General features: G+C 39.9%; 1 protein-coding gene across 1 annotated transcript in view; it reads left to right on the top strand.

Moving 5' to 3' along the window:
• Positions 1-17,937, top strand: part of Col12a1 (collagen type XII alpha 1 chain) — a 112,684-nt gene that overhangs the window by 38,216 nt on the left and 56,531 nt on the right. The window contains exons 15-26 of the mRNA XM_051140003.1: positions 2,036-2,302; positions 3,012-3,204; positions 4,155-4,276; positions 6,216-6,365; positions 6,447-6,566; positions 6,666-6,830; positions 7,582-7,728; positions 10,125-10,264; positions 10,765-10,894; positions 11,440-11,582; positions 11,902-12,031; positions 15,686-15,822. Coding sequence (XP_050995960.1) covers positions 2,036-2,302; positions 3,012-3,204; positions 4,155-4,276; positions 6,216-6,365; positions 6,447-6,566; positions 6,666-6,830; positions 7,582-7,728; positions 10,125-10,264; positions 10,765-10,894; positions 11,440-11,582; positions 11,902-12,031; positions 15,686-15,822 — 1,844 coding nt within the window. The remainder of the gene's footprint in view (positions 1-2,035; positions 2,303-3,011; positions 3,205-4,154; positions 4,277-6,215; positions 6,366-6,446; positions 6,567-6,665; positions 6,831-7,581; positions 7,729-10,124; positions 10,265-10,764; positions 10,895-11,439; positions 11,583-11,901; positions 12,032-15,685; positions 15,823-17,937) is intronic.

The raw sequence follows: 17,937 nt of genomic DNA, 5'->3' as shown, positions 1-17,937 counted from the left end.
CTTTTTTCCCCCCTGGCATTCTGAACTGCAACCACACCTACAAACCTACACACACACACACACACATACTCTTTATGTCAGAAATTGGGGTGGGGGAGACCCAGCATGAAGTCATGCTTACACTCTCTCTACTAAGGACAGTAATCTCATTGGATTAGGATCTCATCTGCACAAACTCATTTAAGTGAAATTTCCTCCTCAAAGGTCCTTCCTGCAAGTATCAGGGTTGGAGGTTAACACTTCAACATGATTTTTAGGGAGAACACCATTATTACAACCACCATTTAGGTCATTATTTTGTTCTTCTTGGTATGCCTTATAATTTATATTTGAATCCATATATTGTGCATCTTAGCTTGTTGGCTTCTGGACAGGATATAGGTATAAACATTTATGCTCACCCCTTTCCCCCAGTTGACTGTAGTTATTTTGGAAATAGTTCAATTTTTTTTTTTTTTGAAATTCAGTTTAAGCACCGTTTTAGTTTAGGAGCACCTTTGCTTTGTCATCAAAACAATCACCGACTGTACACTCTACATATGGCCACAATTCTGAGGTCTGACCTTCTGGCTGGGAGAACCTTTCTGGCTACATATATACACCTCAGAAGTTGTTCTGTTTGTTTTGGGTGGAGCCTTCCCTGGTTGTGGTCACACACATGCCCTGATTTATATTGGGTTGGGGGACTCAAAGGAGATCTTATGTGTATTTTCAGAGCATTCAGTTTGTGGCACGCTCTTTACTGCAGTGCTCCGTCTGTGGGTTTTCTGGCTGATGTGGACTCCCTCCCTCTTTGTCAGTTAAGGGAAATCGCAGGGCTCCATTTGGATCCCACCTGCCTGGGTTGCTGCATAGAAACACTACAGCAATAAAATGGCCAACCACAGAGCCAGCCTGAGTCTGTTCCTAACATCCCAGGGATGGCTAGTGCTTTTTAGACAAGCAATGTGCATTGGCTAAAGCTCTTTTAACAAGGCTTTTATTCTCTTCGTTAAAAAGCTGTTACATTATGGCTGTTATTTATTTGGGCGTAAAAATTTCTTTGAAAACCAGGAAAGACAGTTGGTTTTGTTTCCTTCAGCTTTAGTGCCTTCTAAAAGTACTTGTGAGTTTTCGAGTCTTAAGAATATTGTATTGAGCCGGGCATGGTGATGGATGCTTGTAATCCCAGCACTCAGGGAAGCAGAAGCAGAGGGTTCTCTGTGAGTTTGAGGCTGGCTGGGTCTACAATGCAAGCTCAAGACGGCCAAGGCCACACAGGGAAACCTTGCCTCGAAAAATTCAAAACCAAAACCAAAACCAAACATAAAGCTTGCACTGAATTATATGATCCTGTGTACAAACTCATTATTTGTAAGAAGGGAGACATTGGTTGTTTGAAGATATTAGGTGATCTGTTTCTGACAGTTATTTGTAACAGTGAAATATTAGTAAAAGAGCTAGTTTAATAATGATATTAGCTATGCAGTAGATAGATATTGATACACAGCGTTTTCTAAGATGCTTGATGTGCATGCTTTCTTTTGCTAGCCGTTGAGATGTTTTTATGTCTTACAATTGCCTATTTTGTGTTCACAGTCTTACACACACACATGGCAATGAGGTTAGTGCCAATCATACTAACTCTGGCCAGTCATTTATAGATTCTAGCTTCTGATAAGTCCTGAATAAAATTTTTAGTTCTCTGTTTTTGATCATTTGTATTCCTTGTGACATCATTACTAAAAAATTTTTTTTAAATAAATAAAATGCAATAAAAATTAAAACCACATCTTTGGAGATTGATTTTTTTTTTTAGTAAAGTCTCTAGAATGCAAATAGGAAATCCCTGCAATATGAACTTATTTTTTAGTATTAACTGGATAAAGCAAAAGCGTCCTACTGAGGCCATGCTAGGGTCAGGCTCACACGCCACCATGAACCCAGGAGACCACAACGCTAAGCAAGACATCTGTTTCCACACTTAGGGATCCGGAGCTTCTTGTTACATGTTTTCTTTTTAACATGCTATACATTAATTTTTTTTATTTCACAGTATCCCAAGATTCCAAAGTCTTAAAAGTGGATGAAGAAACAGAACACACAATGAGAGTTACTTGGAAACCGGCGCCAGGGAAAGTGGTCAACTACCGGGTTGTGTATCGCCCTCAAGGAGGAGGGAGGCAAATGGTGGCTAAGGTGCCACCCACAGTCACCTCAACAGTGCTGAAGAGACTTCAACCCCAGACCACATATGACATCACAGTCCTCCCAATCTACAAGACAGGAGAAGGAAAGCTCAGACAAGGATCAGGAACAACAGGTATGCAGCAACAATGACATCAGGGATGCCTTTGGAGAAGAAAGTATGATGCATTTCAAAAAAAAAAAAAAGACTGTAGTGTATTTTATTTGCAGACATTTTAAATTGAATTTAGGGCTAGGGGTTGTAGCTGAGTGATAGGGAATTTACCCAACACCACATATGCAAACATTTTAAATGTGTAATAAATTAAGTTATGCTTCTTAGTTGGGAAGTCTAATTAGTATGTTAACTATTTTACAAATCTAGATCCTTGTAAAATGACTCTACCTGCTAGTGTATCAATCTAAAACTCACTTGAATTGTGAGACTTGTGTACCTGCTCAGGCAGCATTCAATTTCTCAGGGCTTTTTATTGAACCTGACATTTTGTCCTACTGGACTTGACCCCTCTTTTTTTTTTTTTTTTTAAGATTTATTTATTATTTGTACAGTACCCCCATGTGTGCCTTCATGCCAGAAGATGGCACCAGATCTAATTATGGATGGTGGTGAACCACCATGTGGTTGCCGGGAATTGAACTCAGGACCTTTGGAAGAACAGGCAGCGCTCTTAACCTCTGAGCTATCTCTCCAGCCCAACTTGACCCCATCTTAAACATATATATTTTTGTGCAGGCTAATACAAAACACCAAGCCTATCTAACTGATAATATTTTTTAAAAAACCTCTTATTTTGTTTTGTTTTGTTTTGTTTTGTTTTTTACAGCCTCTCGATTTAAATCACCAAGAAACCTCAAAACTTCTGACCCAACAATGTCAAGTTTCAGGGTGACTTGGGAGCCTGCCCCTGGGGAAGTGAAAGGATACAAAGTCACATTCCACCCTACTGGTGATGACAGAAGACTTGGGGAGTTGGTCCTTGGACCATATGACAACACCGTTGTCTTGGAGGAGCTTAGGTAGGAATGAACTATATTTGTGCTAAATACTGTATCACCTATGTAAGTTAGGTTTTGCACAAAGAACCAGCAAAGAATTAAACCTGGACAGATAGTTTTACTTTTCTAGATACTTTTTGTTATTAAGTGGTCAGGGATGACTTTAAAAAAAAGAATACCTGGATTTTGACATGTCCATATCACATAGTTTCACAGCAATTGCAGTTATGTGAAGATGTGTGGCCAGGTGGCTCATTCTGAGACGCCCTCCTCCCCACCCCTGCGCCAGTGTGGGAGTCTCTGCAGTGAGCATGCATACTGGAGCTCAAAGACCAGAGTCTGTGCTTGTGGCCAGCTGGCAAAACAACTTCGGGTTGATTAAAGGTCTAGTGCTAGACAGTGAGTTGGAAAACAAGGGAGTGTGAGTTTGAACAGCTCTCCACATTCATCCAGCGGAACCAATTGGCTACTGTACATTGTCCAACAGTTCATTCAGTTGTGTTGAAACCTGTATAATCTTTGCTGTCAATTATCACTTGAGTAGGTAGGGTGAAACTTGGTGAGGTCAATGTTTCACAGTGCCCAGTGCTGAGACGGTCTTAGGTCATCTTACAGACACAGATAATTTTTCAATCATCTTAAAGTCTGCTCCTTGGAAGAAGCAGAAGCAAGGCAGCTTGTTCTTCCCCACACTGAGGGGCATCGCTGGGGATGCTGCTCTGGCGGCGACGCCAGCCCAGAGATGGTGCTGTAAATGCTCAGACCTCCCTGGAATGCTAGGTGGCTAGTTTCCTGGGATTCCTCACCAGCAAGCTGGAATGTGATGGCAACTGTTTTTCTTCTTTCACAATACTGAACATTTTAAGTTTCTCTGGGTGAAAGTTTGTTACTGAAGAGTGTCTTTAACAATACCAACCTGCTCCTTTGGTGCTGTGGTCCATGCATACCCACTCTGCGTATCACTTTTTCAGGGCAGGTACCACCTATAGAGTCAATGTTTTTGGAATGTTTGATGGAGGAGAAAGTTTGCCTCTCGTTGGGCAGGAAATGACAACCCTTTCGGACACAACTGTGACACCATTTTTATCTTCTGGTAAGAAATTGAGTTATGAACTCTGATGCCCCATATTTGACCACCTCCCCTTGGTGGGGAGGCCTGGTGGAACTCAGAGAAAGTATAGGCAGGCTACCAAGATGAGCCTTGATAGGCTGTGACCATTTGGTGGGGGAGGAAGTTCCCTTCTGTCATAGGCCTAGGGGAGGGGAATAGGGTGCGAGAGGGAGGGAGGAACAGGAGGATAAAAGTGAGGGGATAACGACTGAGGTGTAACCTGAATAAATTAATAAAAAAGAAACTTTGTTATATTTCCATGGGAAAATAGTATTATGAATCTGTCTCAAATGTGAAGTGTTAACTTATTAAACAATGACAAGTAATTATAACTTTTCACTATAGTTTAAACAATCCACATACTATACTATTTTATGTTTGTAAAAATTGCTTCAAATATCCAGCTAGGCTTGTTTCTGGTTTCTCTTTTTCCGTTTTTCACTAATTAAACAATGTATTATTTTAAAACGAGTTTTTAATAAGTGTGACATTGGTAGTTACACTTTCTGTTTTTTTTTTTTTTTTTTTTTTAGTGATACAATTTTCTTTTGCTAAAAAAAAAATTATATATGCTTTATGTTGACGGCTTATCTGGCCTGAGAAAGAAGGCTTTATATGTAAAGACTTGGACACACAATGCTAGCACAAGCCCTTTAGGTGTTCTGTCCCTTGCCATAATTCCAGCCTCAATCTAAGCAAAGCCAGCACTGAGTAGAATTGAAGGTGAGAGTAGGAGGGAGATTTTACTTCTAAAAATTACTAAACCCAGTAGGTCTTAGCAAAGCCAGAGAAGGCTTTTATGATGTAGGTCATAGAAGAGTCCTTGGGAGTCTTCGATTTTGAGAAAAATAATACACAGACGGCATGTTTGTAATTGGTAGTGTGTGGGGCATTACTTAATTTTCTGTCATTTAAAAAACAATATAAAGATGATCTGGTAACATTGCAATAAATGGGACAGTTTATAGCCAGGGCACAAGCTTCTAGAAAAAAGAGCATTTAAAAGTTAAAGATGGATAAAAATGTGTCAAATTTTGATATTTTGCATTATTTTATTGTTTCTCTTATAATGATATTAACTGACTTATATTTTTTATTTTGTAGCTTGTCACTGAGGATATTGGGATTATTTTCTCTTCTCAGAGCACCTTAGCTTTGTATATGTGTTTGTGTTTGTTGTCTCGACAGCTCTCAATTTGTGTGTTTCTCTGCATACTTTTCCGAATTGTCTTCCTTCTTCCTCAATTCTTTAAATGCGCAAACTTTGCTGTCTAAATTTACCTAATTTTTATCTATAGTGGGCGAAAAGTTAAATAGTTAACAATGAAATAATGTAACAGTGTTTCAGGTTTTCAAAATATGTCTTTACTCCATAAAAGTCTGATTTCAAGAATCATGTGTCCAATCCTTCATAACATGTAATAGTTACCTGGTAGCTTAATTATTATAAAGGATATCTTTGGCTCACTAGAATCAATTATATTTACACATTTAGTCCATCTTTTTTTTTTTTTATTTAGACGATCTTATACTTATTTGCTAATGTCTTAAATAATGAAGAATGCAACACTTTATCTTATATCTCATTCAAATCTTATTCAAATTATTAATATTTATTGTTATGTAGCTATTGCACTCTCTCACTTGTTATTTTATGTATTGATCATGTGAGCCTTTCAAACTGACTATCCTGGTTTAACTACAATCTCTAGGTTCCATGGTTCTGGTCAGGAAATAATGACATTTGGAGAAAATGATTCTCATAAATGTTATTTTAGGTTAATAAATTGTAGCTGTGTCTTTAAATTATTAAGCCTAGCTTCAGTGTTGAAATAGACAACTCGGGTGGCAGAGGCTGCATGGGGAGCAACCTGCCAACTATGTGCTTCTTATTGTCCTGTCTTTGCCATTGCCGTGTCAGGGATGGAATGTCTCACCAGAGCCGAAGCAGACATCGTGCTCCTGGTGGATGGGTCCTGGAGCATTGGTCGCACAAATTTTAGAACCGTGAGAAACTTCATTTCTCGTATCGTGGAAGTCTTTGAAATTGGTCCCAAGAGAGTACAGATTGGTAGGTCCTGACAATACTGAAGACCTTTGACAGTTTACTTGCAATCTACTAGACACCCTAACGTCCGTGCTCTTACTTTAGCCCTCGCTCAGTACAGTGGAGACCCCAGAACCGAGTGGCAGTTAAATGCTCACAGAGACAAGAAGAGTTTATTACAGGCTGTGGCTAACTTACCGTACAAAGGAGGAAATACCCTCACAGGTGAGTCACGGTGCTTGGGTGTGGTCTAGGCATATGCTTTTTGGTTACGCAGGTAGCTGGAAAATGATGTGACTGGCTGTCTTTTAAAAATCCCACTAGGCATGGCTTTGAATTTCATTCGCCAACAGAACTTCAAGACCCAAGCTGGCATGAGGCCTCGTGCTCGCAAAATTGGAGTTCTCATTACCGATGGAAAATCACAAGATGACGTAGAGGCTCCATCCAAGAAACTCAAGGATGAAGGCGTGGAGCTTTTTGCTATTGGTAAGCACTGGCGAAGATAGTGATGCCCTGGGGCGGTAGGCACGTTGAAGACTTTTTCTGTAGTTAAAAAATATTGGTCGGCCTGGTCTACAAAGAGAGTCCAGGACGGCCAAGGCTAACACAGAGAGACCCTGTCTTGAAAAGCCCAATATATATATATTGAATTACCATTCTCACTCAAACCAACAGATGGTAGAATTCTTGACCCTTCCAAGCAAAAGTCTAGTGAGGGAGGAATTGAAAACTCCCAAACGAACATTCATGCTTTGAAATGATGGCATTAAAATTACATAATAGGGTTTATTTGCCTACAAAAAGTAGTCCTAGAATTAAGGAAAGGTACTACGTGTATCTAGAGAAAATATAGTGCTGTCATGCTTTTGTGCATTCATTGCAATAAAGTGAATTTTTATATTTAAAAATACTACTGGGAAGGGAGAGATGGCCCAGCAGTTAAGAATGAATGGTACTGCATCTGCAGAATGCCTGAGTCCCATTCCCATCATGCATATTGGGTGGCTCACAACTACCAGGGTATCTAAAGCCCTCTGTTGGCACCTGCACACACACACACACACACACACACACACACACACACACACACACACACGCGCGCGCGCGCGCGTGCACGCCAATATAAACACAGTGGTGGAACACTTATGAAAAAAAAAAAAAAGGCCTGAAGTACTTGCTTCATTCCATTAAATTTTCCTGAAAGGTGTTTTCAATTTGTACTTAACTGTTTTCTAAGGTATTAAGAATGCTGATGAAGTTGAGTTAAAGATGATTGCTACTGACCCAGATGACATCCATGCATACAATGTGGCAGATTTTGAGTCATTATCCAAGATCGTGGATGACCTCACCATCAACTTGTGTAACAGTGTCAAGGGCCCTGGTAAGCTTAGCCGGGTGCTGGCATATCTGGGTGCGGACCTCCTTCTGAAATGCTCAGTGGCATTAGAGGCTTCTGCCTTCTGGATGCCAGGAGCTGTAGTGACTAAATACAACACTGTGATTTACAATATCTGTACACGGTAAACAATTGAAGATTTTGGGAAAAATAATTATAAAATTTGGCCCTTGCTACATGTGAAAGTTCCTTTCTTTTCATATAGGAATATTATGGTGAAACTACCCTCCATTACTTTACTTTGGTTCTTGGAAATTTAGAATGAATTTAACCTCATACAAATAGTAGCAGCGGTTCCAGACTTTTGCAGAATTGTCTTTATTGGTACTGAATGTCTGCTTTGAGGAATTTCCTAGTTAAAGGTCACAGCTTCAGTTCATTTAAAAATGATGTTTCGGGGTGGGGATGGCACCAAATGAGAAAATGGCTTCTAGCGTATTTAAGGATTTATCTGGGTTATATGGCTTAGCTAATGCACATAAAAGTGGGGGGAGACAAGAAAGGGCGAGAGAGCTGAGGGCATGCCATTCCAGCACAGATCTGTCCAGGTGTGGGGAGGCTTCACTTAAGTGCTATGCCACCCAGATGGCTCCAGCTTGGAAGCTGACAAATTTGGCATCTTCTGACTGTTTCCTTTCCTCAGCTGTATATTGTCAGGGCTGATGATCTATACTGCTAAGCCCTGAATTTGAGGGAGAAATTTCAATCTTAAAGTTCAGACCTTTCGAAATCACAAGAAGACATCCATCTAGAGAAGTTACCTAGTTAGGGGCAGATGGTTAGAGATGCCATTGTGGTACTTTGAATGAGGTAGTCATGGAAAGGGATTATGGTTTAGAATTTCAGTGCTGGGTTTGTGGTGACCGGGGAGGGCACAGAATGGTTAATATCTCTGCCCATATGATAGGACATTGAAACCTAATGATAAATCCATGAATCCATGCTCCTCAGAGTATGAGAGCACTTCTTTTAAACGCGTGGATTGTGTAGAAACAGTGTGTCATTAGCTTACAGCAGTTTCAAGGAAGCAGGATAAATTCAGTAAACAGTGTGGCAGAAATGCTTCACAAGGCTTCGTGTCCTTGGTTACATCCACATTTTATTTTTCATGTTCCTTCTTGAACGTCTGTCTCCAAACTCTTGCAGATTTTCTCTTTTGAATTTTGAACAACAGACTGACCTTTTCCCTGAAGAAATAGACCAGCTGGCCAGCCAGAATTTGTAGGCTTCTGGCTTTGGGCTAGCTGAGAGAATTGTCTTTTTTATTCAGTTGGAGTGCACTTTGAGAGGAGATGAAAACATCTTTTATCTGTTTTTTTTTTATTTTTTATCAACTATGTAATAGTTGCATTCATTGAAGTTTCCCAGACAGTGAAACTACTTGATAATTTTGCAAGCTTGACTTTGACCCAACTACAATAAAGGTTAGGCTGCTAAGAGTAGACATACTCCTCCCAATTTGGGCTTACAAAGAAGCTCAAGGGAGCTTATATGAAAATGATTTGTCATGCTTATGGACTCACAGGAGTAACTCCTTTCTCTTTGAATTGTTATTTGCAGCATCTTGCTGCTGGTCTTACTGTATTTATCATGTACATTTTTATTGTTGTTTTCTAGGTACTGTTATGTGTTAATTATTTAACTCATATCTACCCACAGAAAGCAGAACCACAGGCTATTTTAAATGGCTATATCCAGATATTAAAATATTAATATTTGATTTTTCATTCATTTTTGAGTGGGAAATAATTAGATTTTCTTGTTATCTATTTAGGTTTAAGCATGTGAGAAGTGTTCTAAGAAAACTCCACATAGATAAACGGCTGGTGTTATCTTCACAGAACACAACATGTATAGAAATAGTAACAGGGTAGTGTACTTGGTCTAACCTCAGACCACAGAAAAGTTGACTTGTCTGGTCTTAGGTCCCTTCTACTGATGATGTGGAAGGGGTTGAGAGAGGAGTGGGTGCTGGAGATGACTCAGAGGTTTTGAGTCTAGGTGACATTTTAGCTAGTGGTTTCGTAAAGACCAGGAGCTTATGATTAGAGGACAATAAACTCTATTTTGAATCTTCTGAGACTAAGGAACCCTCTGACCACTTGTTCAGAGAGGTCAATGGCAATAGGCCGCTGTACAGATTCATTAAGGGAATAGGGTGAAAGCAGGAGGGAGGGAGGGACAGGAGGATACAAGTGATGGGATAACAATTGCGTTGTAATCTGAATAAATTAATTAAATAAAGAGAGAGAGAGAGAGAGAGAGAGAGAGAGAGGAGTCTATAAAAACTTCTATGTAGACCAGTCGTGTCTCAATCTAATTTCCTATTTGATCATCTTGCTACAGAAATGAGAGTGTGTACTCTTTATCTCCAACCACAGGTGACTTGGAAGCACCATCTAACTTGGTTATTTCAGAGAGAACTCACCGTTCTTTTAGAGTGAGCTGGACACCCCCTTCTGACAGTGTGGACAGGTACAAGGTGGAATACTACCCTGTCTCCGGAGGGAAACGCCAGGAGGTGAGCAGATCACACTTAAGACTCCTTCCTTATGCTGAGATTGGGTGCTCCTCATTAGAGCTCAGAGGAAAATGCTGGGCGAGAGACAAAAGATGATGAAGAATGGAACTCTCTGTTTCTCTCAAGACAGGCTCTTCTGTCTGGACTTCACTGAAGGGAAATAGCTTTGTAAAAATGTTCTTAATGGTTTCTCAGTACAGCAGAACATCAGTGAGATTTTTTTTCAAACAAATTAATTGATTCATAACTTTGGACTAGTCTCATAAAGTTGGCAAGGGAAACTTTTTTAAAAGATGACAAATTTGACTAGTTTTACAAACATGGATATGCTAGCTGGAGACATAAATTATCATCCGAGATCTCTCTGTAATGTAGTAATTTCTCAAGATAAAAGGCAAAGCCTCCTCATGGGATACCTTCTAAACATCCCGCAGGTGGCTGTTCGGAGGTCTTCCTAAAAGAACGGAGTTGACTGTTTCTCTTTTTATTTTCCCTTTCAGTTTTATGTGAGTCGACTAGAAACCAGCACAGTGCTGAGAGATCTAAAGCCTGAGACTGAGTATGTGGTGAACGTGTACTCTGTGGTTGAAGATGAGTACAGCGAGCCTCTGAAGGGCACAGAGAAAACCCGTAAGTCAGACGAGAAGCAGCAGCAAGGACATCCGTAGCCCCATTATTCTATTTCCGAGACAGAGAGGTGATGGCATATGTGAGATTTTTGCCAGCCTTTGACAAATCCTCTGTGTTCCAGTCACTGATATGTGAAACTTACATCTTAAGTATCTTTTTTTTTTTCCCTTAAAGAACGAAATGAAATAATGTGTTGGTAACTTCTCTCTGAAGTTCTATGACTAAAGAATAAACAGAGTTAGCTTAGTGATGTTCCAGAAAAAGAGATTAAAGTCTTAGAACGTTTATCTACTTTGGCTTTCATATGGTTGCAGTGGAATGCCATTTGTAATCTGAACTTTGAGCTTCTCCCTCTATTTAATAGTTGGAATGTGCATCCCAGAGAATGAAGTACAATTAACACTGACTTTGGGTTTTTATGAGCGTAGAGAGCTATAGTAGCTCATTAATTTCTCAAGCAACATATTCCCTATTTAGCATATATATTATATAGGAAACATTTGTTTGGAGAGATTTAACTGATGTCTTCTTTCGTGTTTTCATAGTTCCAGTCCCTGTAGTTAGTCTGAACATTTATGATGTTGGCCCTACCACTATGCATGTGCAATGGCAGCCTGTGGGAGGAGCTACTGGCTACACTGTATCACACCAACCTGCAAGAGCTCCAGAAGCAACAAAACCCAAAGAGGTGAGAGATGTCTGTTTCTTAATCACTTGGCTCTTCTTAGACTTTATAGGTTTAAAGTTGTATTATACTGCAGTATCTAAGAATCAATTTATAATGTTAAACCAAAAAAAAAAAAAAAAAAAAGATAAATAAGATTTGTGACCTGTAACACCTTAAAAATTTTGACATAAAAGAAAAAAAAATGCTGTCCTTATATTTGAATATAAAACCTGTGTTCTACTTACTGAAGCCTGTTACAAGCAGGCTTCTTCTGCACCTCCCAGTAAGTGGCAGCATTTGACTCAAATGTCTTATTTCCCTGTGGCATTTCCATGTGCAGATGCGTGTGGGGCCAGCAGTGAATGACGTGCAGCTGACTGGTCTCCTTCCTAACACGGAGTATGAGGTCACCGTCCAGGCTGTCCTGCACGACCTTACTAGTGAACCAGCCAAAGCTCGAGGAGTCACCTGTAAGATGTTGGCTTTCTTTCCTTTCTTATTGCCGTAAACTTAATATTTGTTGGAGTGCTTCCACATGATGTTGGTGATAGTTTGACAATTAGTGCATAATTATAGTTTTTAATCTTTCCTTTTCAGTCAGTGTATGAAATAATGGGCATAATTTTGGCATTCCATATATGTACATAACGTACTTTCTTTGTATTTGTCCTCTTACCACCTTTCTTCTTTCTCTCTCCAAGTAGAATATTTTCTAAGACCATGTTATGTCAGCATCAATCAACAATCAGTCTATCTCTCTCTTTGTCTATCTATCTATCTATCTATCTATCCATCTAATTTATCTATTTCTTTTTTCCTGTTTAATGAACCTTATATTGAGACATATCTTATAATCAGTGGAGTTTTAGGTTGCTCTTGGTAATGTGCTATTCAAGGCATAATCATGAAATAATAATGTATTTTTAAATGACTTATTTATTTTATGTGTATAGGTATTTTCGTGCATGCATACACACACACACACACACATGCATATGTATGTATGTATAGGCGCATGCCTGGTGCCATAGCTCCCCTGGAACTGGAGTTATGGACAGTTTTGAACTGCCATGTGGATGCTAGGAATTGAACCTGGGTCCTCCTAAAGGAACACTCAGTGCTCTTAACTGCTGAGCCACTTCTCCAGCCCAATAGTACCCGAAATATAGTACGAAGGATGCATGAGACCAGGCCTATTGTATGGCTAGTTTGGAGAAGGATATTTATGGTTAAATTCAAACATTTTGAGTTCTTGTTGAGGTGGAAACTGGCACTTACGTAAATGCTCATTTCAAGTATGTCAGTTCATCAGTCCACTCGGTCCCACAGTACATTGATCATGCGTTACATCCCAGCATCAGGCTTGGTGTTGGGGACGAGGCACTGATGATGCAGAGTAGTGTGCAGGGCGCTTCCTCTTGGTCTGCAGTCTTTGTGTGCATTGTTCAGTGTCTTGGGATGAGGAGGTTTATTTCCCCGAGGTTTAAAAAGGTTCCATTCTTTGAGAAGCGTACTTTGTTTTCTGCTTGGAGAAGTAGAGATTTTTATGATGGATATATGGCTTAAATTCAGTGCTGCTTAGTCTGCCCTTCTAAGGAAGTTAAAGAAGGAACTTCAAGGGTGAAAAAACACGTCGAAGCAGCATAGGCATCATGTGGCAGAGAAAAGAAAGGACCCACCAGAATCACCTTATTTACGTGTAAAGATTTATCATATTTATACGTTAGATGTTAAGCAGGGCCTGTGGGCTTGTGGATATGGGCAGTGGCACTTGAGAGGGTGGGATTCAGTTCAGATTGGAAACACATGTTTTGAGGAACCTGGAACAGAGGACCGAAGCTTCGCTGTGAGATGACAAACAAATTGGACCAGGGATTTAAGAATGGTTCTAGACTATAGGAGTGGAGAGAAGGAGATGAGAGAAAGGTGCAGCTGCAAAGAAACAAAAGTAAAGCAAAGACCGGAGGATGGGGCACAAGGATGGTGCTAGAAATAGGGATGTAGGAAGAGAGACCTGCAGAGTTGAAATGAAGGAAGAGGCATGGCACAGTGGGCAACTAGGAGAAGGTACATCCATCCTAGCAAGAGAAAAATAATTAATTAAATAAGTAAAAGGATAACGGTGAATAACTTTAATCCCAACACTTAGAAGGCAGAGTTAGGCAGATTTCTCTGTGTTCAGAGACTATCCTGGTCTACACAATGAGTTTCAGGACAGCCAGGGCTATGCAGAAAGACTCTTTCTCAAAAAACAAAACAAAACAAAGAAATATTTCCCCTGTCCATTATCAGTTTCTTTTTCGAAAGGTAATCTTTTGTTTTATTTGGTACATTTTTTTTTCATTTAGTTTTTTTTCTCCAACTGTTTAGGCAAATAAAACTGTCCTTACAAGCTTAGTGACTCATTTTTTGTTTTTACTCTCATAGACATTTTTATGTAGCATCTCTTATAATGTTATTTGTGTTACTTGAGAATTTTAAGCATGTATTTTGGTCATATTTATACAATATTTCCCAGATCTACCTCCCTTCCCTACTCTGCCAATTTTGTGTTCTGTTTCTCATTTTAAGCCCATTGAGTCTAATTTGTGCTGCCCGTATGCTCTTGGGCATATGTGTAACCAATGAGGCAGGTTCATATTAGCAGGATCCACACACTTAAAGAAAACCCACACACTCTCTCCCAGAAGGTATCAGTTGCCATTGGCTATTCAACAGGGATGGGTCTTCATGCCCACATCCAATCTCCGTGCTGGACCTTTTTTTTTCTGCCTTGAACTGGCATAGGTCTTATGCATGCTGTCACAATTCCCGGGAGTTCATATGTGCAATCACCCTGTTGGGTTTAGAGAATGCTGTTGCCATCTAGTTGCCTACTGTGTCAAGCTCTAAAATACTTCTGCCCTCTCATCCTGAACTTATTTCTGAGCTTTGAGTTGTGATACAGATGTCCTAGTTAGGGCCAAACCCTTGCATCTCTTATTCCTTACACTTTAACCAGTCATGGCCTCTGTGTTAATCACCATTCACCTCAGCAGGAATCTTCTCTGCTAGTGCATGAGAGATGCTTTAATTTGTGAATTGTGATTTGTGATTTGTGATTTGTAATTTGTAAATTGTAATTTGTGAGTTGATTTGGTATTATATTTGTTTATAAGAGTAATAGCAGTAAGCTCTTCTCTATGGCCTCTGACCTGCACAGTCATGTTGTTGTTTTGGATAAAGTTGGTGATAGTTATGTATTTCATCTTGTGAAGTAGGTCTTAAGTCAAATCAGAAAGGGATTAGTTACTCCCATGACATTTGTGCCATTATTTTATCAGTGAGCATATCTCACCAGGCAGGTCAGTATGGTAGCCTTCCAGGTTCTCAGCTGTGTAAGAATGTTGATTACTCCCCCCCTGTGGTAGTGTAGATAACCCCTTCCAGTGCCACGAAAGCTAATCAATAGGAATGCAGTCACCAGGTCAGTACCAGCTTGATTTCTCTGTGTTCTATGACACAGGTATATGCTGTCTTCAGGCGAAGCGTCTCACTGTCAAGTTCTGAAAGGTGATCAAGAGAGCTCCCTATAACATCCTTTAGGAAGCACACCTTGATAGAGCTCATTTTCAGCATTAACTTATTTAAGTATCTGAAGACACATAAATGTCTAATGACATATCATTTATGGTGAATTATGATTCATTGTGGCTTAGCAGCAAGTAATTTAACTAAACTTGGAGATTATCACGCAAACAAGAAGTCAGCAGTGCAATAAAAGCACATATCCTGTTTCTAAAAGGCTTTCTAGAGAATAAAGCAACCTTGTCTGGTAAAAGTGATATTTCTGTTTGAAAATCAAGCTGGGCATGGTGACGCACACCTTTAATCCCACAACTGAGGAGGCAGAGGAAAGTGGATCCCTGAGTCCAGCCTTGTCTACAGAGTGAGGTCCAGGACAGCCAGGGCTACACAGAGAAACCTTGACTTGAAAAACAGCAAACAGATAAACGAACAAACAAAAATCATTTAGCTGCACACCTTTAAATCTTCGCCAAGCATCTTCCTGAAAGCTTGTGTGGATGCTGCAGGCTCCATGATGGAGGCTCCACATCTGTGTCTAATGTCTTGTGTTTCTTCAGTACCCTTACCTAGACCTCAAAATGTGAAGCTCAGAGACGTGACGCATAGCACCATGAACGTCATCTGGGAACCTGTGCTTGGAAAAGTTCGTAAATACATCATCAGGTATAAAACTCCAGAAGAGGAGTTCAAGGAGGTAGGTTGGAAATGGGACAGGATATCGAAATAGTTGTTTTCCTGTGAGGCTTAACAAAATAACCTTATCTAAGGGTAGATTATAGTGTGTTTTGAATATTTGTCACTTTTTAAAAATGAAAGCAGAGAACTTGGGCCATTAAAACATTTTTTAAAAAATCAGTAAGATGTTGGACTGTGTTAGATTTAGTTTGGAAATGTTCTGCTGTGTGATTTCAATCTCAAAAACACCATCCCTCAGTAGATAAAGAATTATAGAATCCATGTGGTATTTCCTTCCCATCTATTTTCCTTATATGGTACTCTCTAGTCTATGAATGAATAAAACTCCCAGATGTTCTAAAAATATAAGGTGGTGAGAAGATGTTGGAAAAAAGAAGGCAATGTGTTATATAAAAATAAGATGGGACAGCTTGGAGGTTAGGGAGAAAGGAGGACCAGACTGTTGTGGGGCTGTGCCCTTTGGATTGATCTTTTTGATGTGATATTGGGTGTACAGCTTTTTTATATTGTAATGTGATTCAAATGGGTGAAAAATGAAGTGGCTTCTTAGGAGGATAGATTTAAAAATTAGGTGTTCTTTTTTTTTTTTCAATATTTGATAACACAGACTTTATTTTTATTTTTTATTTATTTATTTTTTTTAGATTTTTAAAATTAATTTATTCATATTACATCTCGATTGTTAGCCCTTCCCCTGTTTCCTCCCATTCTTCCCTCCCTCCCATTTCTCCCCTTCTCCCCTCCCCTATGTCTGTGATTGAGGGAGACCTCCTCCCCCTATATATGCTCTCAGAATATCAAGTCTCTTCTTGGTAACTAGCTAACCTTCCTCTGAGTGCCACCAGGTCTCCCCATCTGGGGGACATGGTCAGAAAAGGGGCACCAGAGTTCGTGTGAGAGTCAGATCTCACTCTCCACTCAATGGTGGAGAGTATCATGTTCGTCGGCTAGGTCTTGGTAGGGGTTCGAAGCTTACTGCCTATATTCTCCTTGGCTGGTGTCTTAGTTTGAGGAGGACCCCAGGATCCAGATCTGCCTGTCATAAAGTTCTTCTTGTAGGTTTCCAGGACCCTGTGGGTCCTACAATTTCCTCTTTCTTCCATGCTACTCTTGCCTAAAGTCTCAATCGGATATCCTCTCCTCTGACCCATTTTCTTGGTAAGTAAAGATTTTCATGGTACGTATCCCTTGGACTAGTGTTTTGATATAAGTGAGTATATACCGTTTGTCTCTTTTTGCTCCTGGGTGTACTCACTCATTATGATAATTTCTAGATCAATCCATTTGTCCACAAATTTCGGGAATTCCTCGTTTTTAATAGCTGAGTAGTGTTCCATCGTGTAAATATACCACAGTTTCTTAGTCCATTCTTCTACTGAGGGACACTTAGGCTGTTTCCATGTTCTGGCTATTATGTATAGAGCAGCTATGAACATGGTTGAGCATATGTCCCTGTTGTGTGGTAGGGCCTTTTCTGGGTATATTCCAAGGAGTGGGATAGCTGGGTCTTGAGGAAGCCCTATTCCCATTTTTCTGAGAAAGCGCCAGATAGCTTTCCAAAGTGGTTGTACTAGTTTGCATTCCCACCAGCAATGAAGGAGTGTTCCTCTCTCTCCACATCCTCGCCAACATGTGGTGTCATTTGAGTTTTTGATCTTAGCCATTCTGATAGGTGTAAGATGGAATCTCAGTGTTGTTTTGATTTGCATTTCTCTGATGACTAACGAGGACGAGCATTTCTTTAAGTGTTTCTCAGCCATTTGATATTCCTCTGTTGAGAATTCTCTGTTAAGTTCCAAGCCCCATTTCGCAACTGGGTTGTTTGGTTTTGTGGTGTTTAATTTCTTGAGTTCTTTATATATTTTGGATATTAAACCTTTGTCAGATGAAGGGTTGGTGAAGATCTTTTCCCAGTCTGTAGGCTGTTGCTTTGTTCTCTTGACAGTGTCTCCTGCCTTACAGAAGCTTCTCAGCCTCATGAGGTCCCATTTATTAATTGTCGACATTAAGGCCTGGGCTGTTGGTGTACTGTTCAGGAAGTTGTTTCCTGTGCCTATGTGTCCCAGGCTCTTCCCACTTTTCCTCTAACTGAATTAATGTCTCTGGTTTTAAG

The sequence above is a fragment of the Acomys russatus genome, chromosome 32 (assembly GCF_903995435.1).
Source record: "Acomys russatus chromosome 32, mAcoRus1.1, whole genome shotgun sequence".
NCBI classification, from domain to species: domain Eukaryota; kingdom Metazoa; phylum Chordata; class Mammalia; order Rodentia; family Muridae; genus Acomys; species Acomys russatus.
This window is presented reverse-complemented; position numbering and strand designations above follow the sequence as displayed.